Source organism: Felis catus, chromosome F1, assembly GCF_018350175.1.
Source record: "Felis catus isolate Fca126 chromosome F1, F.catus_Fca126_mat1.0, whole genome shotgun sequence".
Taxonomy (NCBI): Eukaryota; Metazoa; Chordata; class Mammalia; order Carnivora; family Felidae; genus Felis; species Felis catus.
In genome coordinates this window covers 66,363,102-66,389,502 of record NC_058384.1, presented here as the reverse complement: position 1 = coordinate 66,389,502, position 26,401 = coordinate 66,363,102, and the positions used below count along the sequence as shown (strand labels likewise).

Sequence of the window (26,401 nt, the reverse complement as noted above, 5' to 3'; positions counted from 1 at the left end):
GGAAAGACGCCAGCAGGGACCACAAGCCCACCACTGTGACGGGCGAGGGGGGCCCTCGCCAGGGCGGAGGTGCTGGCGGTCACCGAAAGAGACCGCGTCCGGGTGTGGATATTTTAGTGCTTTATTGTGGAAGATTAAAAACCTACAAAGCAGAGGCTAGTGTGAGCCCCTTCCGCCCACAGCGTACCTGTCACCAGGCTTCAGAAATGGTGCACGCGGCTGGCCCCCTTTCATCCACCTGCCCCGCTCTACTGGATTGTTTCAAACAAGGCTGTGGCACTTAATCTACGAATACGCCAGGATGAGTTCTTAAAGACGAATACTGTATTTGTAAAATAAAGCATAAGTATGGGGCGCCTGGGTGGCTCAGTGGGTGGAGCATCCGACTTCGGCTCAGGTCATGATCTCATGGTTTGGGGGTTCGAGCCCCGCGTCGGGCTCTGTGCTGACAGCTCGGAACCTGGAGCCCGCTTTGGATTCTGTGTCTCCTTCTCTCTCTGCCCCTCCCCCACTTGTGCTCTGTCTCTCTCAAGAATAAATGTAAAAAAAATAAAAACATAACTATAACACTATCACTTATACCGAAAACAGACAATAATTTCTTAACAGTAGTGTACAAATTTCCTTTAGAATTTCCCAAGTAGTATTTTTCCTAACTTGGTTTGAGGTGGGATCCAAATAAGGTCTCTTTGGTTGATGTATGTCAAGTCTCACTTAGCTTATAGGTTTTCCCCCTCTTTCCTTTCCTTTTTCCCTCCCCTCCTCCCCCATCTCCCTCCCTCCCCCTCCTCCCTTCCTTCCCCTCCCCTCCCCTCCCCTCCCTTCCCCTCCCCTCCCCTCTCCTTCCCTCCCCTCCCCTTCTCTTCTTTTTTTGTCTCCCCTCCCCTTCCCTCCCCTCCCCTCCCTTCCCCTCCCCTCCCCTTCTCTTCCTTTTTTGTCTCCCCTCCCCTCCCCTCTCCTTTCCTCCCCTCCCCTTCTCTTCCTTTTTTCTCTCCCCTCCCCCCCTTCCCTTCCTTCTTCTTGTCATTTGCTTGTTGAAGAAACTGGGTCACTTGTCCTGTAGATTTTTCCACAACATGGATTTTATTGATTGCTGTAGCCCCTCGTATTTCCTGTCAGCTGGTTGTTGGGTCTAGAAACTTGACTGGATTCAATTTTGATATCTTGGGCATGAGTACTTTGTAGGTGACATTGAATACTTCCATCAGGAGGCACAGAGTGTTAGGCTGTCTGGTTTTTGATGCTAACCTAATCAGTGGGTGTTCCATGAAATTTGCCATCAAAAGAGTGGTTTTCTGTGCCTTTCATCCCTTCTTCATTTATTGGAAGAATTACTTATTCTCATATCAACTATTCGGTAACTAAAGACATGCCTCCTGCAAGAAAGACAGCCCAGTACCCTTGGGTGGGAAATTGTGTTTGGAAAGCACAGCCTGTGGGAGGGATGCTCACTGCTGTTGGGTTGCTAATTATTTCTAGGCCTTTCCAGTGGACAGACCTAGGAAATAAATATCTTTTTTAAAAAGAGCTTGATATCAACTTCTGCAGATATTTCCAATTCAAGTTTGTAGGGTTATTAATTTTGTTTTTGTATTTTTTTCTCTAGTGTGGAAAATCTTTGTCTTAAATAACATTAACATAATTACCTTTTGCTTTTGGAAGCTCAGCCTAGAGCCTGCTTCTTAATATCCCAATTAATTAATTAATACCCTATTTAAATTCTTTTCTCTGCAAACTAGTGGTGTGGATTCTTTTGTCTACAGCGCAATCCTGACTGTAAGCAGTGTAGGCAGGAGAGGTGGCCCTGGGCTTGGTGTGGGAAGGACCTGGGCACTGCGCATGGTTAAGCCAACCGATGCAGATGACCCCAAGTGGGACAGTTGTTGGGGACGCATTGAGCAGAGACCTGAGTCACTCAGGCGTGCCTTTGTGCAAATCCCAAGTCACCAAAACCTGTGCTTCTGTTTTTCAACAGGAGCGCTTCTCCACCCTTCTTCCTTTTCCCTAAACGGGACCGTGGGGAGCGCATGACGTTAGGCTCCGAGCAGGGGTCCAGGGTCTTCTCTTACCCGTGATCCTGGTCACCTGAGCAAGTCTTTCAGCGGCTGCCCCATCACCAGTTCAGAGAAGGTGAATCAGGAGTCGCGGATGTGAAAGCACGTGGGCAGTTGGGACCAGCTGGTCACTCCCGGGACCCTGAGGACTACACTGAGCTGGGGCTTCGGGGCAGGGATGAGTCACGCAGGTGGGACATTCTCGTAACTGTCCGTGGCATCTTCATGCTGAGACCTGACCTTTCCGGCAGAGTCCCCTTGGAGCCGTGTCTTCACCGAGGAGTAGATAACTGTGGCGTGCTGGGGTGGAAAGAAGAGGAAGGAGATTCGGGAACAGGGAGAGAGGATGGGGCTGTGGGGAGTGGTGGGAGAGCAAACAGGCAGGGACGGACACTCACCTTGTCCTCTAGGGACGCTCCGGAGGCACTGGCTGTGGAGGGAAAGGCACTCACTGAGCTACGGGCATCCCGACCCGCTCAACCCAGGCTGCGAACTTTCCCCCCAGAGGCTGGGAGCCACTGAACCCTTTGCACCGGTGCTTCTGCTTCCCCCCCACCCCCGACCCCCAATGTGCCCCACAGCACAGGTGGTTTTCTGTCTTACCGTTTCGTAGCCCAGCCCTCTGCAAGCTGTCTGTAATCTCCATTGATCTGTAAGGTCCTTCCTCACGACCACGCCAAGAAACCTTGCTTCCTGCCTTTACCACGTGTCCACACAGAATTTCTCTCTGCTTTAATCTTTGCCTCTCTTAGCTAACAGCACCTCCTCCTGACTCCAACCTCAGAGTACCCCCCTGACTGCTCGGCGGGTTCCCATGAGAGCGCTTCACGTGCGTGCCCGCGGGAAAACCCTCTGTCACGTTAAACGGGTTCTTGTCCTTAGCTTTATCTCCACGGTTCTCCAGAAAGGGAGCTGCAGTGAGAGGGAGGTTTAACTGATGGGATTTGCCAGATCCTACGTGTTGGGAATTAAGAGTCTCAGAGAACTGGATGGAAGCATCATAGCCACATAGTGATGTATGGAGACAGAGCCTAAAAAAAATGCTTCTGGGACAATTGAGGCTTCTCTTTATCACTGTGTTCTTACCATCGACCTTTCAGGGTTACAGATCTTCTTAACGATGTGATAGAACCTAGGTTCTCTCTTCCCAGAATTATAGTCATACGTGTCGAACTATGTTTACAATTTTAGGGGTTTCATGCAAACCTCAGGGAACTGGAGAAGAAGTCTTGCTACAGATCATTAGTAAATAAAGTGCCTGAGATAGAAGTTGTCCACCAACACAGTGCTCAGCTTCAGTGGTGTTCTGACAAATCCGTTAAAGAGTGTGAACAACAGTACTTGATCAAGGTAATTCTAGAAGACGCATTCAATTAACCCAAACAACTTGGAGGCAGTTCTGATTCTGCGATTCAAAGGGTCCTGACTCATGGGGGTGGCTGAGAAAGCCAAGTGACGGACAAGGCAGGTGGTCAGTGTTGGTCAAGGACGGTGATAGGCTCTATAAGCAGGAGATCTTGCAGCAAGACAGAAGACTTGGTCTTTGGTTCGTCTTTTGCTGGATTTGTGATCTTGGGAAGGCCCTAATGCCATTTGTAATACAAGTGCAAGATTAGACTACAGTGGAGATTTCTACTACGAAGATACAGGGGATTTTAATTTGCAAGTGAGCTGCTGTATTTGGAAAAGCCACCTATGAAATGGGAGAAAATATGTGCTTGCTGTATATCTGATAAGGGGTTAATATCCAAAATATATAAGGAACACAGGGAACTCAATAGCCAGAATCCTCCCACTACTGCCTCAACTAAAAACGGGCAAAAGACCTGAATATACATTTCTCCAAAGACAGATGGCCAGCAGATGCTGGAAAGGTACTATGGCAACATCACTGATCATTAGAGACATACAAATAAAAGCCACCATGAGATGTCACCTCACACCCGTTAGGATGGCTGTCATTACAAGGGCAAGAGCTAACAAGTGTTGGGGAGGAAGAGGAGAAAAGGTACCCCTTGTGCCCTGTTGGTGGAGATGTAAGTTGGTGCAGCCACCGTGGAAGACAATATGGAGGGTCCTCAAAAAATTACAAATAGAACTACCATATGATCCAACAATCCCATTTCTGGGTTTGCACCCAAAGGAATTAAAAATCAGGATCCTGAAGAGATAGCTACACCCCGTGTTTGCTACAGCATTATTCACGGTAGTCAAGACATGGGAACCACCTAAGTGTCCCCGAACAGATGAATAGGTAAAGAATATGTCACACACACACACACACACACACACACACACACACACACTGGAATATAATTCGTCCATAACAAAGAAGGAAATCCTGACATTTTGACACCATGGGTGGACCTGGAAGTTGCTGTGCTAAGTAAACGAAGCCAGACACAGCAAGAAAAATCCTGCACGTGCTCACTTTATGTGCAGAATCTGAAATAGTCAAGCTCATAGAAGCAGACGGTAGGATAGTGGTACCCAGGGGCTGTGGGAGGGGGAACAGAAGGAATGGTCAAAGGGTACAGGGTTTAAGTTACGTAGGATGAGTGAGTTCTGTGGATCCACTAGGGAGCACTGTGCCTATAGCTGGCGATAGTGTATTGCACACTTACGATTTGCTAAGAGGGTAGATCTGTGTTAAGTGTCCTAACCACACACACACATAATAATCATGATGATGGTAGTAATGATCATAATAAAAAATAAGAATGGGTGGAATAAAATTTTAGGAGATACTACCCATGCTTGTGGCCTTGAGGATGGTGATGGCTTCGCTGGCATATACTTATCCTCAAATCGTCCAGTTGTATACATTAAATATGTACAGCTTTTTCCACATCAAAAAAAGTAGCAGTGAACTACTTATAATATGCTAGAATACGGATGAGTTGCAAAACATTATGTTATGGGAAAGAGGCCAGACAAAGAGACTACATTGCATATGATTTCATTTACATGAAATTATAGAAAAGCAAAACTCTAGGGACAGAAAGTGGGCCATTGGTGGCTGGGGCAGAGCTGGAAAAGTTATCTGCAAAGGGGCAGGAGGGGTGTTGGGAGTGTTCTATGTTCTGATGGTGGTGGTGGGTCTGGGACTGGATACACTTGTTAAAATTAATTGACTATCTGTCACCTATCCTTAGGTGTCCCCATGGACAGATGTGTCCAGCTTGGACAGAAGACAGGAGTGCAGCCAGGGAGCCCCAGCCCAGTAGGGCCCACAGCTACCAAAGGACTCCAACGGTGGGAAGCTGGATGCGAGCGGGTGGGGATGAGGCCATTGAAGGGTCACAAAAACTGCTGGATTAGAGACGGCCGCTGTACCAAGGAGCGGCAGGAAGGAGTGTCAGGCGGGAAGTCAGAAGACAGCACTCACTCACCTCTCAAGGAACGGCCTTCTTCTGCACCTGTTGCCAGACAGGTGGACACCAGCTCCCAAGCACCAGCCGGGCGAGTCCATTCCCACCCAGGTCCCCAGCACCCTCCAGGATGCTGAAGGGAGACCAGCCACAGAAACAGAGAGGCCAACTCCACCCTGCCCTCTCACCACCACCAGCTCCCGTTCTGAAGTTTGCCTGAACTAGCGGAGGGCTAAGTTTTGATGAACATCTTGAACTGGATATTCTAGCTGCTGACTTGACACTGTGACATACCGTGTCCACCTGCTGTCTGTTACCTACGAGAATGGGGAGTGTACTGAAAAGCCTTTGCTGCCAAAACGTTCACCCTGAGCGTGTGGGAAGATCTCCCGCAGAACAAAGTTTCAAGAAACAGTGGGGAAACACATTTTTGTAATTAAGTCCTCAGTCTCGCTTGTTCCGCATATTGGCTACATGGGGCTGTTTATGTGAATGAACCGAACATATGTGTCTATATTTATATACGTTATGTGAACGTGTATCTACACACGTTCTCACCACATAGCAGGTGGCTTGTAAACCTCATTACTTAAATACTTAATTCATTACTTCAGGGAAATTTTCAGACGTCCGCCTTCACGGTCACAATATCGATCAGAAGGATCTGATCGTCAGGAGATACACGAAGCATCTTTTGGAGTCTGTCTTCTCTCTTTGGAATCTAAGCTCCGCCTACAGGGATTTCCACCTGCCTTGTCTGCCGATCGACTCCGTGTACTCACTGCGGCGCCTAGCACGTAGGGGTACTCAGTAAACACGTGTTGAATGAAGGAGTATAGTTTGCAACCAGGATCTTCCCCAGTGACTTACCTTCCCCTTTTTGCCCCGGTCGAATAGTCTGGATCTCAGAATATACCAAGTGTCCCTCTCCGAGACTCCCTGGAAAGGAGAAATGGCACTTTCAAGGCTGCTGCCGTCAGTGGTTATGTGCTACACAGGTTTCTTCCCAAGCTTCCTCCCCACGCTTCTTGGACACAGAATGAAGCAGTGATTTCTCGGGGCGTCTGGGTTTGGGATGCCGTAAGGACACCAGGGCTTTCTCCAGGCATCCAGCACATTATCTTTCCCGGGCTCAGGCGGGAGCAGCTTCCCTACGGGGACTCCTCACCATTGCCGTACAAATGCTGGAGCTCCACTGGGCTGTCTTTCTGTCCCTGGCACCTGCCATGGGGGGCCTGTCCTGGGCCTGTGGCGGGAGGGCTCCTGTGACACATGGAAACACACGATCATCCCTGGAACATCATAAGATGCACAGCAGCAGGATGGCCAGAGAAGAAGGGGCAAGGGGGACATCGGCGGACAGCGGGGGCCAGGGACCCAGAGAGGAAGGGGCGTGGCGGGGCGGGGAAGAGGAGAGGGGAATCAGAAGATGGCAGGGGACCAGAGACCAGGAATGGTTTAACTGGACCTTCAGTAGGTCCATGTAGAGCCGGACTGTTCTTTGGAAAGAAACCCTAGGACCACAGTATGGGCAGACTTTTGGGGACAAGGCTGGCCAATGTCTGACATCATTGTAACAACCATCCCATAGACAGAACGGTCACACTCAATTGGCTAAAAAAGCCTCGCCTCATCACCAGGAGGTGTGGACTAAGTGTCTTCACACGGTCTTACCCGGACAATTCCAGAAGGAATTAGACACAGTCTGTGCTCCCAGGCACTGGCTATAACCCAAGACTGAGACGCGTAGGTAGAAGAGCCAGATTCTCCAAACCAAAGTTAAAGACACAAAGTCTGATGAGTACACGTGCACACGTGAGACTTCCCTGAAAGCTGGAACAGTTGTGCACACATTTACAGCAACACGTTGCCTGACCAGAGTCTTGTCTGCTCCAGAAATATTCTGCGCCCACCTAGAAAACCTAAAATCTTTGGTATTACCCATTTGGGTGAATGGATACATTTCAAATAAATGGATCTAAATACATGCAAAATCCACAATACGAACTATTAGAAGGTTCTCGAAGTTGTGATTTTGCTCATTTCCGGGGATGTGAAAACGTGGGCACCTAGCCACAGGGGCAGAAAGACACCACGTGAGCTAATTTTGTAAAACCACAGTCCTGCATAGTCTATTCTTGGAAGACCGGAAGCCTGAGGCCTCACCTGGTTGTGTTTCCTGGAGAACCACCTCCTGCAAAACAAAGCAAAGGCACATTTGTGTCAGCAGAGGGCGCTCCTTCCCAAAAGCTTCATGAAGGGAAACTGGCTTAGAGAGGCCATCAGAAAAAGTCCATTGAGACCATGCACCCGGTCCTGGACTTTTAGGAAAATGATCTGGAAAAGGACTGAACAAAGTGCGTAGCTTGCTGGGGATAGGGCTATACGTTCCTGGGCCGAATATGCAATCGTCTGAGACTTGACGAGGGTTCAAGGCAGAGATGATACACCTCAAGGAATACTGCCGGGGACCAAACAGTCTCTCTTGCAGAGCAGTGAGGGGATGTCACGGAGCATCCGTGCTCATGCCCAGAGGAGTCTCGGGCTCCGACTCAGGCCTGCTAAGGAGGCTCGTGGTCCAGATCCAAAGTGGCCCATGCAGCCACATGCATGGTGCTGAGAACGACGTGGTGGGTTGAACCGAGCTGATTAGATCAAGAGGCCGAGTTGGAGGGTGGTTGTACTAGAGCTGAAATAGCTTCTGGGCCCGTCTTCCACACTAGGCTCTCTCGCATCTGAACTATCCTGATGGGACTAAGGCAGAAGCCTCTGGAAGTGTGCGGCTCCCCCCCCCACCCCGGGGAGGGGAGGAGGGGAGGAGGGCGGGCTGGCCCGTGGAGAGCCCAGCCCTTGGAGCACAGGACGGCGGCTTCAGGCTTTGACACGGGGAAGTCTCCAAGGAGGAAGGAGGATAGAGATTAGCCAGCCTCCCTTCTCACAGCCCTTTGGTGTCTCTTGAACGCCCATTTGTGGGGGATTCAGATGGGCTGCGGTGTGTAGCTGACTGACCACTTGAGCCAAAAAACTGCCCGGGGAAACTGTCCGTATTAAGTTTTTGGAACTTGACATGAAGAAGTTTACCTCCTTCCTACCCGTCACTCGAGACTTAGAGAACCCGGCCAGCTGCAAGCAACCCTCAACCACAGCACCTGTTCACACCTCAGGCGGAGGGTGTATGTCTGTGGGTGTTGAGGGCGGTGAGGGGGGGGAATGGTGGGTGCTCCAGGGAGCGGGGTGCTCGGCAGGGACCGGGCTTGGCCTCTAGCAGCGGGTAAGAGCGAACACAAACCTGACTTCCTCTGGTGCCGGCGGTAAATCAGCAGGCCTGCAGCCGGGACAAGAATGCTGAGCAGTCCCCCAGTGGCTCCCGCGGCAATGAGGCCCATTCTGTTCCCTGGAGTGCCTGAGGGGGGAGAGCCTGCATGAGCCCCGGGGAGAGAGGGCCAGGACGTCCTGGAACTTTCCTCAGCTCGGCTGGGGTCCTGAGCCCTGGAGTGGGAGAGGAACCTAGCTGATCAGGGCTAGGCCCCGGCCGGTGCACACAGGAGGCAGCCCGAGGGGCGGGCCGGGACCCTGCGCTCCGGTAGGAGGCTCCAGGCTGAGGGTCTGGGGGGCCAGGGCAGAGGGGAGAACGCAGCCAGCTCCCTCCGCTCACCCACAGACACCAGCTCCAGATTAGCATTTGAGGGGACCCTCTCTCTGGATAGTCCGTATTCTTGTACTCTGGCCTCTTGGGAATTGGCCCCGGCCACCCGGGAAGATGCGACATGAGGCTGGTTCGGCAGCCCGCTGAGAAAGAGAGCACCTATCACTGCTGACGGGCACTCGGGGAACCAGGAGCAGCGCCGACGTGGCTCGCCATTAAAACCACGCTGGGACGCCAGAGGGAAACAGCACTGCCTCGCTCCTCCTAGAAGCGCTGAAGGGGAGGAGAGAAGCCGAAGGAAGCCATAAGCTCAGTTGTCAGGGGTTTCTGACTTTTCCATTGGATCCATTCTCCTCATTCAAGAGATTTCATGTGGCTGATGCATTCATTCACTCATTCACTCATTCATTCATTCGGTAGCCATTTATTGAGTCCTGCCATGTGCCAGGCCTCGAGGACAGAACAGTGAACAGGACTGCGAGGTCCCTGCCCTCATGGAACTTACAGTCCAGGGAGGGGAGGCAGACAATAAGCAAATACATTTATAACATGTCTGGTGACGACAAGGGCTAAAAAGCAAACCCGGACTAGAGGGGCAAAGAGTCGGTGGGGGTGGCAGTGTTTGCATGCAGGTTCTTGGTCCTGACAGAAGCCAGATTCAGACTTCGGATGCCACGGGATTACACAGAGAACATTCGCGTACCAGAACCACAGCAACGTGAATTATGATTCCCACTTAACTGCATGGCACTCTGTGTCTGTGGTTCCCGCCACAAGGTAGGCACTCAGCACCCAGGGCCACCGGCCATTGGTGGCATTTCTGTCTCTATGCTTTCCCTTCCTGACAAAATCAACACACCTATGAGTGATTCTGCCTGCAAACGGTGTTCGTGGGGAGTTGCCAGCCCCCCCCCCCGCCCCCCATGACAGCTAAACCAGAGGAGGAATGCCAGGGAGAAATCCAGGGACACAGCAGCTTGGCTGTGTGTCCTAGAGTGAGTCTTTCCCCACTGCCCGCCTGGGCGTCCACCTGTGCCAAATCAGAATCAGCCATGCCTAGGGTACCTAGAGTTCCAGATTTAACGAGCAGAGAGCAAGTCTTTCCCCTCCCTGATAACCCCATTTCCTAGAAGAAATGGCTCCTCTGGGGAAAGGAGTTGAAATATGTTTTAGTTTGAAAGGCACAGAACAGTTGCGCTCCATCACCTCCAACAGTCTAGAAGAAATGGGCTAATTCCTAAAAACATACAACCTGTCAGGACTGATTCATGAAGACTGGACAGACCAGTAATGAGTGAGGAGATTGAGTCAATAATAAAACCCACCCAATGAAGAAAGCCCAGGGCCAGATGGTGTCACCGGTGAATTCTACCAAGCATTTAAAGAAGAATTTTAACTCCAATCCATTCAAAGTCTTTCCCCAAACCGAAGAAGAGTGAGCACTCCCAAACTATTTTATGAGGCCAACATCACCCTGACACCAAAGTCAGATAAGGACGCCAGGAGAAAAGTACAGAGCGACATCCCTGATGCATATAGATGCAAAGATTTCCAAAGAAGGTATCTGACTGGTCAACAGGTACATGAAAAGGGGCTCAGCATCCCTCATCAACAGGGAAATGCAAATCAAAACCACAAGGAGATGCCGACTCACGCCTGTCAGAATGGCTATGATCAGAAAGACAAGAAGTAGCAAGTGTCGGCGAGGATGTGGAGAAAACCCACATGCGCTGTTCGTGGGAATGCGCGTTGGTGCAGCCACTGTGGAGAACGGTATGGAGGTTCCTTAAAAAAATTAAAAACAGAACTACTATGTGTTCCAGCAATCTCACTTATGGCTATGCATTTGAAGACAATGAAATTACTATCTGGAGGAGACATCTGTCTCCCCATGTTCTTGACAGCATTATTTATAGTAGCCAGGACAGGACAATACCTCAGCGTCTATTAACAAACAATTGGACAAAGAAAATATGGTCTATGTCATTATTATATATATATGATGTATATTCCATCACATACATTATATATAATATTCCATCACATATATAATATATAATGTTCCATCATATACATTATATACATAATATTCCATCGTATATAATGTATGTGATATTCCATAATATATTATATATATAATATTCAATATATTATATATAATATTCAATCATATATATAATATTCCATCATACATATAATATTCCACCATATGTATTATAATATTCCATCACATAATATATATAATATTCCATCATATATAATATGATATTCCATCATATATATAAAATATTCCATCATATATATTCCATCATATATTATATATATAATATTCCATCATATATAATATATATAATATGCCATCATATATATCCTATACATAATATTCTGTCATATATAATGTATATGATATTCCATCATATATATATAATATTCCATCATATATATCTCACCATATATTATATATATAATATTCCATCATACATATATTTCACCGTATATATTATATATAGTATTCCATCATATATACGATGCACTATTAGCCATAAAAAAGATACCCTGCCATTAGCAGCAACATGGATGAGACTTGAGAGTACTATGTTAAGTGAAATAAGTCAGACAGAAAGACAAATACTGTAAGAGCTCACTTAGATGTGGAATCTAGAAACGCCAGAGTCGTAGAAACAGAGCAGCTGGGGTGGCCAGGGGCTCTGGGGGGAGAGCAAGATGGCGGATGTTAGCCAAAGGGCACAACCTTCCGGTCATGGGAGGAGCCAGTGCGGGGCGTGTAACGCACAGCGTGGTCGCTACAGTTCGGGACACCGCGCCGCACACGTGACAGTTGCCGAGAGCCCGTCCTAAATGTCCTCCCCACGCACACCCGTGCGCACACGATGCTGGTGTGAGGTGGTGGAGTGTTAACACGCCCGTTGCGGCAGTCGTCCCACGTGATAGAGCACGTCATCATGTTGTATATATCATCATATATGTACCGCCAATTATGCCAATTCTGTCTCAATACAGGTGGGAGAAGAGAGAGGGAGGTGTAGACTCCACAACTGGATCGGTGGGTTGAGATCCTGGCTCCTCCGGCCGTGGGGCCACAGACAATTATTTCATCTCCCTGTGCCTCAGTTTCCTTTTCCGCTGTTGGTGCATTGTTGACCCACGTGAAGCGCTCTGAACGCTTCCCGATGTGGCGGGTGGCGTCCAGGCAAGTGTTAGGTCTCGTCTGGCACCCTCACGCTGCGCCCCAGGCCCTTGGGAACCTCGTGCTACCTTCCGATCCGTTCAGGGGACGTCCCCACAAGTTAGGTCTGCTCCCACCCAGCACCACCCCGGCCACCTTCAGCCCCATTCTACAGACTGAATTGTGTCTCCCCCAAGATTCACATACTGAATGAAGAAGCCTGGAGCCCCAGTGTGACGGTTTTGGGGATGGAGCCTTTGGGGGGGGTCATCAGGTTTAGGTGACGTCTGGGGGGGGCCCCATGATGGGATTAGTGTCCTTACAAGAAGAGACACCCGAGACACCCCCGCCCCCGTCACCCCTCTCTGCCATGTGACACAGGTGCTCCAGGAAGGCCGCTGTCTGCAAGGGCGGGGGAGTGGGCTCTCCCGGAACCCGACCAGTCAGGCATCCTGACCTCAGACTTCCGGCCTCTGGGCCGGTGAGAAATGCATTCCTGTGGGGGAAACCACACGAGCGCAGACTGCCAGAAGTTCTCTGCTGCCGGAAGCTCTCCCGTTTCTGCGCACAGAGGTTTTGCAATAAGGCCCACGAATTTAAAAGATTTTGTGAGAAATCCCCTCTCTGTCATTGGCCAACCGAACCCTCGACGTCTGCTTACTCCGTGAGAGCGGAGGGTGACACCCGTTAGAGTCGTGCACGCCAGTGCGACGGCACGCGTGGGCGAGGACACAGGTCCCTTGTACTGACCTTAACCTCCGGAAGGAAGAGGAACATGTTCACACTCAGCTCTGAGTTTCCAGCAGTCTCTCTCCTGCCCACTTCAGGGAGTGTCGTCTTTGGGCTCCCCGAGGACACCTGTTTCGGTACAAGAGCGCTTTCCCCAGAGGCCACCCCCCGCTTGCAGGGCCTTTCTGGGGTTCAGGGCCGGCGCATCATCTTCTGGGGGGGCGCCCCTCGGCGGCTTCTGGCTGTGCTAGCCTCTTCTCCTGCTAGAAATGCCACGAGTGTGACACCAGGCTCGGTCTCTGCCCATCTGTGCCGGGACCACACCCACTCACAGCGTTCGCTGAGAAATTTCCAGAGTGAGAGGCGGACGCTCCCGTGGCACCTGTGTGTGGGAAGACCTGACCCGGGAGGGCCCCCGTGATCACAGGACTCGCCCCGAGGGAGCTGAAGAGAAACTGCACGGCAGCCGGGCGGCCCCCACAGCGGCCCCCCGTCCCACGGCCCCGGAGCCACCTGCTCGGTCCACGGCTGTGTCAGGGCCGACCGCTCCGGGCCCGTTCAGTGTGGCTGACGGCGGGGACTTCCTCGGAGGACTTCTGACCTTGCCCTCCACCTCTCGCAGCTACGTGATTGTGTGCAGGTGTGAGCTCTGTGACCTTACACGAATTGCCACACCTTTCTGAGCCTCAGAGTTCTTTTCGGTAGAATGGAGACACCGGGGCCATCTTCACCTTCCGGGATAGTTGCTGCGGTCAGTATAACCGTGTGTGTAACCTTCATTCACTCAGTAGGTGTTTATCGAATGCCTAATGTGGGCCAAGCCCTGGTCCTGGCACCTGGGATACAAGAGCGGTCAGAATACAGACCTGCCTTCGGGAGGCTAGTATGGGAGCGGTGGGAGGGACAGAGAGACACGGCAGGGCCGGTGGGGGTAAGCCCTTTGAGGAATGACACGGGGGCCCTGGGGAGGAAGGGCCAGGGTGGTCTGGGCACGTCTCATTGGCAAGGTCTCACTGGGGGAGGAGAGGGGTGAGTATGAGGCTATCACAAAGAGCAGTGCAAAGGCCCTGAGGCAGGAATACGACTGGACGGCTTGAGGAAGAGACAGGGGGCCGCGGTGGCTGGAGTGGAGGAAGTGAGGGGAGGGAGGAGGGAGAGCAGGTCCTGCAGAGCCGCAGGACCTGGTGGACGATGGCCGTCACCCTGAAGGAGACGGGAAGCCAGCGGACAGGGCTTTGTACGGAAGAGCAATGTGAGGTACAGGCTCCTTGGGATGCTGCGCAGGGAAGGGGCTGTGGAGAGCAAACGCGGACGCAGAAGGCCCGTGGGGGCGTTGCCGCAATAACGCAGGGAGGGAATACTGGCGACTCAGGGGGCAGGGGAGGCTCCGGGAGTGGCTCAGGTCCCGGCCTATCCTGAAAAGCCAGCTGGATGAGACGCGCAGGTGGCCTAGATGCGCAAGACGGAACAAAAGGCAGGTCTGAGTTTTGGCCTCAGCAAGGAGGAGGGTGGGGCTCGATGTCCCGGGCGATGCGGCAAAGCAGGAGCCGTCGGTTCGGGGGCACAACCAAAACTTGGGATGAATTCAGTTTGAAGATGCGGACGAGCCCTTCCTGTGGGGCATGTGGATTGAGCGCTGGACGCGTGAGAGGTCTCAGCTGTAGGGGGTGTGGGAGTCGTGGGTAAATAAAAGTCCGAGGTGCATTTAAAGTCACGAGACAGGGTGGGGGGCGCCTGGGTGGCTCAGTCGGTTGAGCGTCTGACTTCGGCTCAGGTCATGATCTCACGGTCTGTGGGTTCGAGCCCCGCGTCGGGCTCTGTGCTGACGGCTCGGAGCCAGGTTCCCGCTTCAGATTTTGTGTCTCCCTCTCTCCCTGCCCCTCCCCTGCTCACGCTTCATCGCACTCTGCTTCTCAAAAATAAATAAATGTAAAAAAAAAAAATTTAAAGTCTCGAGACAGGGTGAGACAGTGCAGACAGTGGGCATGGAGGGGGGACCGAGGACAGAGGCCCAGAGAAATGGGAGGACCTGGTGAGGGAAGCCTAGACCCCGTGTCTGGCCGCGGGCAGGGGACAGAGCGCGTCTGGTGAGTCAAGGAGGAATGTGGTCCCGGAAGGAAGGCGGGGCCAGCTGTGTCAAGAGCTGGTGACGGGCCGAGTGACACGGAGACAGAATTGCCGTTGACCCCAGCAACGTGGAGGCCCGTCCACCCTCCTCAGCGCGAGTCGGGTGCCGGAGAAAGCCCGGTGCCGACGGGGTTGGGAACTCTGCGCGGGAGCCTGGCCGCTGTGGCTTCTTGGGGACAGAGGGAGAGAGACAGGGGCCCAATGGTGGGGCCCAAGGGAAGGCCCGTCCCCTGAGCGCATGTGACCGGGCCTGCGTCCCCTCCCCTGCCCTGCAGTCTGGGCCCTGAGACCGTCAGGCCTGCAGGATGGCTCGTCCTGTCGGGCCGCAGGAGGCCGAGATGGGCCCCGATGCCTCCCTGAGAGACGCGTGCCCTTGACACGGACGACCCTGCGATGCCGTTAACGAGCTGACGCGGCTCTTTGACATCAGCACGCGACGGGTCAGAGGGCGGGCACGTGCGGTCGTCTTGGGGGCGAGAAACGGCTCCTGCCGGCCGTGCCCCACGTGCCCTATCAACGTCCCCACGAAGAAAGTATCGCGGTGGAAGATGGCACAGTGGAACCGGAGGAGGCAGAATCACCAGCGGCGTTGGCCACGCCCACCCCAACCTGAGGAAGCCACGCTAAGTAAGGCCGCTGGCGAGGACGGCTCACCTGTGACCGTGACGTTCAGGACCGCGCTGCAGGCGAGGCCGTGGCCGTTGTCGGCCGTGCAGAAGTAGCCCCCCGCGTGGCTCCCGCCGACCGCAGGGATCTCCAGCTGCGCCCTCTGGGAACGCCGGCGTTTCCTCCCCAGACTCTCCCCCGTGTCCTCCCGGTACCAGGAGAACGTGGTGTCCCCTGTGCCTTCGGCCGCGGAGCAGATGAGGACCAGAGGCTCCCCCGCAAGTGCCCGGCCCTCCGGGGGCTGGGTCTCCAGGAGCACTCCGGACACCGGGACCCCTGCGTGGACACGAGACAGAGGGTAAGGACCTGGGGGCAGGGGGGAGCTGGCGTGTCGGACGGGGTCGCTCTTTACGTGACTTTAAGATAAGATCTACTCGTCAGCGGGGGGCCCCTGGGTGACTCAGTCAGTTAAGCGTCCGACTTCGGCTCAGGTCGTGATCTCACAGTCCGTGAGTTCGAGCCCCGCGTCGGGCTCTGGGCTGACGGCTCGGAGCCTGGAGCCTGCTGCGGATTCTGTGTCTCCCTCTCCCTCTGCCCCTCCCCCACTCGTGCTCTGCCTCTCTCTCTCGCAAAAATAAATAAACATTAAAAAAAAAAGATATAGTCGCCAGCAGGTGCTGGTGTTGTAGCACATAGACTGTGCAGCTGGGACCCAGACCCTCACTAAACGTCCTGTTTCCATCCTGAGACGTGAAGTCCCAGGAGAGAGAAAGCAGCGTTTGAGTTTTGTCTGAGGTCCTGGCGGCCGCCTGAATCGTCTGCGGCGACAGGTGACCGCGACCTGTCTGCAGTGACAGGCGGTGGCTGGCACTGGGCTGGACCACACCTGTCTCTGGGAGCCCTGCTCAGGTGCCAAAGACGAGATGGCGATTGTATTGATCTTTGCACGTGTGTGCGTCCCGCTCGTGGGCGGGTGCTCCCGCTCTGGGTGGCTATTGCTTGGGAAGAGGCTACGCCCAGCTCCTCCGTAGTTCGCCCCAGATCTGGCCTTCTAGAAGGTGCCGGCTCAGTAAGGAGCAGGGCGCCTCGTCGTCTGGCTCGCGTTCGTCTTCCCGAACCCTTGCATCGAAGTCGGCCGCCAGCGTTCCGAGGCGCTACGGTTCCCAAGGAAGGCTGAGTTTTTAGAAAAATTTTAGAAAAATGATCACCGTACCTCGCTTCTCAGGGCCAGCTGCCCCCATCAGGAGGCGGTCCCCACCTGCACAGCGCGAAGGCAGCAGTTTGTGGGGGTGGGGGAAGCCCCCACCCCACCCCCACCCCACCGGCGGCTCTCCCACACTCACCCTGCACGTAGACGTGCACCGGGAGGCTGAGCTTGCGGACGCCCTGGGCCGCAGCAGCCCCGCACGTGTATGACCCCGCGTCTTGTCTCCAGATGGCTGTGATCTGCAGTTCCGGGGACCGGCTCCAGTCTGACAGCACGACCCTGCGGTCCCTGAAGAAGCTGAAATGAAGCACAGTGTCCGGCCGCTCTGGAGGCAGCTGAGTTTCACAGCTCAGGTTCACAGAACTGCCCTCTGTGGGCTGGGAGGGGGTGACTTTCAGCTTCGGGTGTGGAAACAGTTCTAGAGAGAAGAGGGAAACCAAGGTCTCAGAGGGCGGCCCTGGGGGCCCTGGGGCAGGCGGGCTCGGCTGCTGGGTCCTGGGGAACTTCAGACACAAGGCACGACACGGGCGGACCCCGCCTTCCCCTCTTTCCGCCCCAGCTCGAGTGCAAGGGCCCCGCGGCTCTGCCTGCCGGGGGCCACGCGTCCCTCGTTACCCAGCGTTGGGACGGCAATGTGTGGGTGCCCTGTCACACACTGGGCAAGTCGATAATCTGCATGAAATGAAAGGTTTACCTTGAATTTGAACAGACTTGGCATTTGACCTCCATGTGTGCATTTTGTCCACACGCCCAGTGCAGTGGTAGAAGCCACTGTTGTTTGAACTTGCTCGTGGTATCGAAAGGTCCTGGCTCTGATTGGAGGCGGAGATGACTTTTCCGTTCCAAATGTACTTCACAGAGGTCAGTGTCTCTTGACTCCTCGTCTGGCACCTCAGGACCAGTGTGTCACCTTCAAACACGCCATGTGGAGCCTGGAGCACGAGCCAGTCTGGAAGCCACACACAGACAGGGGCTTGGTGCTGAGGACGCCCTCTCCTCTGGGTGCAGCTCGGATCACAAGGCTTGGCTGTGTTTTTCCTGTCTCTCTTCCAGGGTTCGTCTCCTGCCTCGGGCCCATTCCTTCCCTCCCGAGTCTGTATGACCTGCTTCAGCGGCAAGTCGTAAATGAACCCCAAACACACCACCTTGAGACCCCCCCCCCCCCCGCCACTCGGGGGCAGAACCACAGCATGAGGATTCTAACGTGACCATGAGCCGCACCGTGACTTTGCCGAACGTGGTTACAGATCACCCCCGACCGGCTCACCCGGGCCCCGAGCGGGAGTCACTGGGGGTCGGGGGGGGGGGGGGATTCCGGGGAAGAGACTAGAAACTGTCACCGCGCACTGGGGTTTGCTCTGTGGCAGGCTTGTCAAACACAAACCCCGGGGGCGAGGGACGGGGAGCGGGGTCCCTGGCGGACATTCTCCCGCTCTTTAGACGCTCGTGACAGGTCAGTTCTGTCCCCTGTAAGGTGACTCAGGGACTGACTGCCTGTCCCCCTGCGCGGTCCCCATGCGGTGGTCCAGACCATTGTCTGTGAAGTGGGCAAAGCAGGACCGGGAGAGAGTGGGTGCCCCCTGAGGCGGGACAGTGGGAGGAGAGAAGGGACGGGTGTCAGGAAGGGGGAGGGGGAGGGACACAGGCCTGACGGGGAAACTCCCCTCCTCCGAACTCATCTGTGTCCCTGTCTTGTCTCTTGCAGGAGGCTGGCCGGCCCTGAGGGCACGGGCGAAAGCAGCCTCAGTTTGCAATCCCCTAAACGAATTCCTTCCTCCCCGTAAAGGCGCAGGGATGTCTGCTGAGTGGTGTTAGAAAATGACACTCTAACGTCTGTCGACAGTCCTTTGAAAAACACCTACAGACAATGAGGGGCCCTGGGAAATGACGGTGTTGGAGGTCAAGGGTTAGCGCTGAGCGAAGGCCCCCAGGTCTGCCCACCCCAGGGGGCGAGGATACGCGAAACGACTTGTAAAGGTCTAAGTAGTTCACCTGCTTGCTCACCTGAAGAAAAGATCATGTTCACTTGGTCACTTGGGAGCGAGTCCTGGGTCTGGCATCTGTACTGTCCGGAGTCACGGACCTCCAGGGTGTTGCCTGGGGTTTCGCGTAGCATTCTCCTCCCAAGGTACCAAAGGAACCGTTTTATTTTCTCTGGAGCGTGGAAGTGAAATACATTGCAAGTCAGGGTCACTGTCTCTCCTTTGAAGGCGACGGTCCATGGAGGATGGAGGGAAATCACGGGTTTGGACGCAGCTTCTGAGGAAGAGAGAGACAGAGCCTGAGATGGGGACGCCTGTGGTCCCCGCCGTGGTCGTCTGTGTGGGACGGACCCCAGGACCAGGCTTGGGGGGATCCCCAGGAAAGCCCCTGTCGGGAGGAACACGGTTTGCCTAGGCTCGGCTTTCCTGGCTGCGTTCACCTTTGCCAGGGGTGCGGTGGCCGCTCTGTGGTCTGTAGGGGCAGGCTGGCCTTCCAGGGGACGACCCCAGCCGGCCCCGCTCTCCGTGGAAGGGCAGCCATGGGGGCTGGGCCCTCGGTCGGTCCCTCCTGACTCCCTCCTGTTACAGCCGTCTGTCTAAGAGGAGCCTTTGTGTGGCGTGGCCGTGTGGTGGGGTGGGGGCTTTCGACGGGGGTTTGCGGGGGGGGGAAGTGTAGGAATTTGGGGGTTGATTATGCAATTACGGAGAAGTTGTATTTTTACCGAAACACGAAGTGGGTGTGGGATAGTGATGCTCAGACAGAGGCACACAGAGCGTGAGTGCCAGGAGCCAGAAGCTTCTCACTCCCCAGACTCAAGGATCTGCTTCTTGACAGTGGAATATGGGCCTTGCATGAAATCAGGCCCTAAGATCTTTGGAATCCCGACGGACAGACAGGAGCTGGAGCGTGTGCAGTAAGAGTTGAATTCTCCCCGTTGAAAATCAGGGAAAAGACTTCTCTCTGCCTTCCTTTTCTTTAAGAATTCCTTTCTAGCGTACGTGAATCTTTGGACACTTGCCAGTCTCACCACTGGGGAATGTCCTGCTCAGGAAGGAGCCATCGCCTTTTGGGATGTGGACAGCTAGGGGCAGAGACGTCTCCCTGCTCCAACACGCACAGCAGCCCCAGCCCCAGACTATGCAGACGTTCTTTCCCGGGGTGGCTAAAAGCCAGTTACCCCGCACAGTGGTCTTCCCAGGTACTGAGATAGAGCTCGGATGAACTGCGTGGGACAGAAGGCACCGTCGGGGCCTTGTGCCTGACAAGTGACTATTTGGCCGTGGGACCTGTGTGCCGTGAGGAGGGGCTGCTCAGCTGAGTCGGGAGTCGAGATTCCCTGGTGCCCTGGTGACCTCTTAGCGGATGGCCTGAGATGCCCGTCGCACCCTGGTTTGACTTGTCTTCAACAACAAGTGTTTTCTTTCTCTGCCACCTCTGTGGAGAAGATTTCTGGACTGGGAGAAAATTTTGCTTTTAATTACATTTTCCCAGCAACAAACTGCCACGGAGACACTTCTGTCTCTAGGTGTTTATTTTCTGAGTTTCGTACCTTTGAGATTGGGAGGGCTGGTCAGTGAAGCGGACCCAGCATACACCACCGTGGCCTGAAAAATTATGTTGAGCTGGGGGCATTTCAGAGGAGATTTCATATATATTTTTGATTCTGAACACCCTTACCTGCCTCCCAGAAGGACTCCGTTATAAATCGCCCCCCAGGAGTAACCAGGAGCAGTGGACTCTTACCAGCAAGGACTAAACAGACGTCACGAAACTACCCTAACGTGCCGTCTGCTCTCCAAAGGGCCGGGGCGTCTTTCCTGAAAGCCCTTCGTTTTCCAAGAAGGGTCCTCCTCCCTGGCCCCTTTCCCTGCTCAGACGGTATCTGAGCCCCAAGTCCCAACCGCCTCCCGGGCTCACAGTTTCTGTGCGCCCTGGTAAGATCTTTCTCCTGCGAATCTGTCTTTTGTCTGTTTACTTGGCAGTCCCCAGTGAGACACTTAAGGGGAAAGAGATGTTTTTCTTCCCTGAGATGCTACTCACCGTCGGAAACCTCCACCCACACTCCCTTCCCCTTGGTGGCCTGCTGCCTGGGCCAGCAGTTTGTTGGCCTAACCTCTCGGTGTTACCAACACCGAGGAAGTACAACTGCAAAGTGACCTCTAGCATTCTGCCTGAGATGCAGGAATTCATGACTTTGGGGACAGTTACCAGCCACTACTGGATCGGGAGATGTCAGGGGAATAGAGCCAGGAGAGGACCCCCCCACCCTCTGCCCCCAGTGGGGGGGCGCTGGGAGTGGTCTTGCCTCTATGGTGAAGGACCCAAGCTTCCTGGGGGGTTGGGGGCTGGGGAGAGCTCTCATGTGGTTTTGGTTACCTCCCTCCTCCCCCAACTTCCTGTCGTGCTGCCTGAAGCTGGGGCCCCTGCCACGTTTAAAAAATCAATATGAGACTCGAGCTTTGTTCTGCAGAATTGCCTGTGGTAATCTAAATCCGGTGAAGTAGAAAATAAACCAGATTATTTCCATGTGCAATATTCCATTTTCCAAAACTAAAATCTCCATCACGCGGGCATGCAATTTATCGTAAAATCTTAAAGTGGAATCACCGTAGGCGTGCTTTTTCGTTAATGCCTTTACGCTCACATGAGGACTGTCCACATTTAAGGACGGCTGGAGACTTTAAACATTCTTACCTTTGTCTGCAAGAACACCCAAATAGATCTTTTAGTTACACCCGAATGTAAAGGGGATGCTGTCTCTGTGTTGGGGGCAAAGTTATAGAGTAATGGGAATGCTTGTTTTAGATGAAAAAGCTGCTGTTCTGTTTGGTGATGCAAACGTTCTTGTGTCTCCACAGACTTTTTCTGTCTCTCTTTAGAGGACCGTACAGATTATTCCGTGTTCGCAGTGACCGTGGATAGAAACCCCTACTGTCCGTGTTCCTGGGAAGCATCTGGGATGGGAAGGGGGGACTGGGAGGCGGGTCTTGGACCCGAGGGAAGGGAAACCTTCCGCTGGCGTGTGCGGCTTGTTTCTCACTGGTCCGCGGAAGCTGTCCCCTGCTGTGTGCTCAGAGAAGACGCACCTTGTCGGGGTCTCGTGAGGTTTGGACTGAGTCAGTGAGCTTAACCACATCTAGTGGCGGATCTGAGATACTTGGTGTATTTTCTTCTCCATCCTAGAGCATCTAGCAAAGTCTGGCCAAGTGACAATCTCTTCCCAGTTAGGCAGGGTTTTGTGGGAGATGGTCTGTGTCCCCTGACCGAGGGGGACGGCCACAGACCCAGGAACTGCAGGAGGCAGTGTACATGAGGAGGCCGTGGCTCCTGCTGGCTGGGGCCGGATGACAGCAACCAGCCCCCCAGGATGAACCCAGTGGTCCTGAAGGGATTTTCGGGGGTTACCAGAACACCTGGACACAGCTCCCCCAAAGCCTGGTCTTCCTGCGGACCAGCAGGGTGGGGGCTCAGAGGCGAGACGATCTGAGCCGTTACCAGGAAAACATCTACACAGCCTGCTGGACTTTGGGGTGGAGAGCTTGCTCATGGTAGGGGTGGTGCTGTGTTGGGCCAGGAAAGGTGAAGAGGCAGAGATGTTTGCATCCTGGGTGCCCCTCACCGAGGTCTCAACCTACCTCTTGCCTTCCCTCCCAGGCTTCTGTGCACCTGTCAGGGCGGCCAGCACCCCACATCAGGTGCAGGCACGCCCCTCCTTGACCTCTGTGACATGCGCCCCAGCCCTCCCCCTCCATTCATCTGATACAATGGCAGGTATGACATGAGGGCATGACTCTCCGGCTCATGGGGTCAGAGTCATAGGACAGGGTGATGTTGCCCTGCCTGAGTCCTCAGGATGGGGATGCGGGGACCAGGTCTCCCCTTAAGAGCACTCCAGATGGAGGCCGGTCACTAAAATATCTAGAAATGGAAAAGAGGAAAGAAAGAGGGGGCCTACTTACCAAGCTGTCCACAGACTGGAGCTGTAAAGAGAGGTGAGGGTGAGAGTCAATGCGAGGCTGGAGCTGAACCCTCCCACCCAGAGAGCCCCCTGCCGGGGCCCCACTCCAACGAGGGCGGGAGAGGCGTGCCCAGCCCCACCACCCGGAGGAGTCAGGGGACACCGTGGCGGCCAGAGCGCAGGCGGAAGAAGGCCTGGACTTCGGCGGTGCGATGCTGGGCGAGCTACAGAAGCCCAAGCCTCCCCTTCCTCATCGGCAACACGGGGACCATAAAGGTGACCTCGTGGTCTTGTTTCAGTGGGTGAAATTAGTAAGTCTTCCATTACTGGCTGCTGTCACTGTCCTTTATACGTGAGCCTGGCGGGGCGCCTGGGTGGCGAAGCCTCCAGCTTCGGCACAGGTCATGATCTCAGGGTTTGTGGGTTCGAGCCCCGCGTGGGGCTCTGTGCTGACTGTGCAGAACCCGCTTCAGATCCCCCGTCTCCCTGTCTCTCTGCCCCTCCCCTGCTCCTGCTCTCTATCAAAAATAAATAAACCTTGGGGCGCCTGGGTGGCTCAGTCGGTTAAGCGGCCGACTTCAGCTCAGGTCATGATCTCGCGGTCCGGGAGTTCGAGCCCCGCGTCAGGCTCTGGGCTGATGGCTCAGAGCCTGGAGCCTGTTTCCGACTCTGTGTCTCCCTCTCTCTCTGCCCCTCCCCCGTTCATGCTCTGTCTCTCTCTGTCCCAAAAATAAATAAACGTTGAAAAAAAAAACATTTAAAAAAATAAAAAAAATAAATAAACCTTTAAAAAAATACATAAACAGGAGCCTGGTGTGGCTGCTGCTCAGACCTGGCTTCACCATCTCCTTGCCTGGGGGCTCTTCCCTTCGGTATCAAGAAAAGGCAGGTCACACCCTGATGAAATCTGCCTCCTCCTTGAAGCCTTCTGGGATGCCTCTGGGCTTCAGGGTCCTCACTCTGCTCTAGTCTCTAGTGAGCCATCACAGCTCGCTGAGACTGGAAATCGATATGCGGTGCGGCTAACGCGGCTAACAGCACGGTTCCTGCGAGTGTGGACTTGACCCCTGACGGCCGCTGTATGGAGCTTAAGGGCGAGAGGCCGTCTCTGCGCCTTGGCTCCCGTATCGGCAAGGTGGGATTTATCGCAGTTCCAGCTCACGGACTGCTAGGAGCTCGGAGTAGACTCACACTTGGGGTATTGTTAGAAAAGTATCTGGCGTGGTCGGGGCTCAGCAATTAATTATCAATTGCCATCAGCGAGAATCAACGACTGTCACCACGCATTCTCTCAGGAGTCATCGTGGAATATTTTTGTGGTCTGTTTTCAAGCCGAATGCTTTTGCATTTGTACTTGGAGTTCCTCACCAGAGTGCCGGCTCTTGGGGACAGAGACCGTGTGCTCTGTGTCCTGTGTTCTCCCCCGTGCCCACGATACCCCCTCGTTCACTGTTTACCGAGTTCCCGTGATGTGCCAGCCTCCCTGGTCACTCTGCCCCTAGTTAGGGTCTGGAGAAACAGCTAGGAACAAGAAATGAGCTTAATAAATATTTAGTGTACAAGTGACCGACTGGTCATCTGTATTAGCTTGTGCTGCTAGGACATTAATGCCTCACTTGGACCAATATTGGAAAATAGTACAGGGGTGGAGTGAGGGGGCGGGGGGAGAATCCAAGGGAAATCATCTTATTTCCTGTCTTGCAAATATCAGAGCAGGGCATGACTGTAAGATTCAGAGAAGGAAATAACTGTCTCAGTAGAAACTCATTTCTTTCTTTCTTTTTATTAATTTTTTTAAATGTTTGTTTATTTTTGAGAGAGAGAGAGCCCACGAGCAAGGGAGGGGCAGAGAGAGAGGGAGACACAGAATCCGAAGCAGGCTCCAGGCTCTGAGCTGTCAGCACAGAGCCCAACGCGGGGCTTGAACCCACGAACCGCGAGATCATGACCGGAGCCGAAGCTGGAGGCTTAACCGACTGAGCCACCCAGGCCCCCCGGCAGAAACTCATTTCTGTGTCGGCTCACATTTAGGACACGTTCCCTTTGCATGGATTTAGGGCCTCTGTGATCAGAGAGGTAACTGAATCTAACCGTGGATATTTTACGTGGCGAAATAGGCCCACGTCGGGAGTAGGAGGAAATTTTTTGTAGGCAATTAAAAGCAAGCGATGAACACACTTTTGGAAATCATTCCCCAACCACCCCCCCCCCCATACCGTTCGATCAACATCTCGCCTCTCGTTCATTTCCTACTATTTTGAAATAGGAGTGGAACCCATTTGTTCAGCAGCCCAGAGGGGGTGGGGGCTTTTGCTCGCGGAGAGGTTCGGGTTCCCCCGAGAGCAGAGGCTTCTGCTCGCCCACTTACCCAGGACCAGCAGAGATGCCCACAGGAGCATTGGCGCGTGCTCTGGGATGCTCTGGGACGGACGGACTGGCTGGTGCCGGCGCTGGGCAGTGAGTAGAGCAAGGTGCCTCTGAGTGTGGCCGGCTGTGATAGCGAAGTGAAAAGAGGAAGTACAGGAATGTTTCTTAAAATACCAGCAGCACGTTACCCAGGGCCAGAGACTCTCAGTGATGACAGTCACTGTCTAGCAGAATAAGTACCGCTCCGACTTCGTGGTGTGAACGGCGCCTCGAAGCTTTCGTTGTCTTAGTCTCAGAAGCTTCCAGCCGCTGCCTTTCAGGGAACTTGCAACACGTGCTCTCTCTGCTGCCAGAGGCCAGGCAAGACTGCAGACCTGCTGTGAATCACATAATCCAGGGACGTCCTCGAATCGGTCCGGAGCAGGAGAGGTTCTCCTTCGAGGCCGAAATGCGCTTCTCTGACCTCAGGGGCCTCCGCCGGACCACCTCCGGCCGAGCATCCACATGCGACGAAGCATCCGAATCATAAGACAGCTCGCGCTCCGTCCGACACATATGAAAATAGCCTGACTCATTTTCTCACAGGAAGCTACCAACTTTGATCTGATTAGCAGGTGGACGGCAGAATCAGTTATAGGCCCATCTCGCTCTTCCTGGAGAATGCCCTGCCAAACTTTCCGTTGAGGGTTCTGGAAGCTAGAGTTTGTTTACAGGAATGTCCTGACGAATGCACACGGATTCTCTAGCTGTAACTTACGCGGGGGGGCCGGGTGCTGGGAGTCCAGGGGTAAGCAAGGGTCAGTACGCTTTCATGGGAAGGGGGCAGGCAGAAGAGCCAGCGAAGGGCTCAGTACAGAGTGAAAAGCGCTGTGAGGGTCCAAAAGAAGGGAAATCTAACCCAGGGCTGGGGAACCAGGAGAGGATTCTCAGGGGAAGTAACAGCCAAGTGGAGGTGTCTTTCCAGGACTGAGCAGTGAGAATGGACCAAGGCGGATGGCACTCAACATCAGCATCTTCACCCCCAAGACATCTGTGACTCGGTGACCCTTGATCCTCCTGTGAGTGGCAGATATCAGACAGAGGACGAAGTATGAGTGATCTGCATTGCTGTAGCACAGCATTCCATGTGCCTACAACAGCTCCTTTCTCTAACTTGGGCTTGTACT

General features: G+C 53.8%; 1 protein-coding gene and 1 long non-coding RNA gene across 6 annotated transcripts; one reads left to right on the top strand and one right to left on the bottom strand.

Annotated features, from left to right (window-relative positions):
• Window positions 1-1,060: 1,060 nt before the first annotated feature.
• FCRL4 (Fc receptor like 4) lies at window positions 1,061-26,401 on the bottom strand. Of its 5 annotated transcripts, XR_002151535.3 has the most exons (13): window positions 25,237-26,398; window positions 22,870-22,890; window positions 18,932-19,186; window positions 17,622-17,876; window positions 17,064-17,224; window positions 16,607-16,893; window positions 15,769-16,056; window positions 8,715-8,828; window positions 7,592-7,619; window positions 6,594-6,688; window positions 6,296-6,364; window positions 2,453-2,484; window positions 2,249-2,354 (listed from the first exon to the last, which is right to left on the bottom strand). XR_002151535.3 is itself a non-coding variant. In XM_006943109.5 (12 exons), the coding sequence occupies exons 1-12, from the start codon at window positions 25,265-25,267 to the stop codon at window positions 2,238-2,240; spliced, it is 1,587 nt and encodes a 528-aa protein (XP_006943171.3). In that variant the 5' UTR covers window positions 25,268-26,387; the 3' UTR covers window positions 1,061-2,237. The 5 variants fall into 5 exon arrangements, 3 of the variants coding, with proteins under 3 accessions (XP_006943171.3, XP_044904434.1, XP_044904433.1); XM_006943109.5 differs by lacking the exon at window positions 16,607-16,893 and having other exon boundaries at window positions 1,061-2,354; window positions 17,064-17,345; window positions 25,237-26,387; XR_006591501.1 differs by lacking the exons at window positions 2,249-2,354; window positions 2,453-2,484; window positions 16,607-16,893 and having other exon boundaries at window positions 6,310-6,364; window positions 6,594-7,494; window positions 17,064-17,345; window positions 25,237-26,390.
• On the top strand, window positions 15,939-21,443 carry LOC109495825. The gene is made up of 2 exons (XR_006591505.1): window positions 15,939-16,078; window positions 17,156-21,443. It is a non-coding gene; the product is annotated as an uncharacterized LOC109495825 (long non-coding RNA).

What these genes read in the sequence shown, in the direction of transcription:
- FCRL4 (XM_045048498.1), bottom strand. Translation starts at nt 25,267, where the DNA reads ATGCTCCTGTGGGCATCTCTGCTGGTCCTGG. An exon ending in GGCATCTCTGCTGGTCCTGG is followed by an intron (nt 22,891 to 25,236) that starts GTAAGTGGGCGA and finishes CTCTCTTTACAG; the next exon opens with CTCCAGTCTGTGGACAGCTT. An exon ending in TCCAGTCTGTGGACAGCTTG is followed by an intron (nt 19,187 to 22,869) that starts GTAAGTAGGCCC and finishes TCTCTTCCTCAG; the next exon opens with AAGCTGCGTCCAAACCCGTG.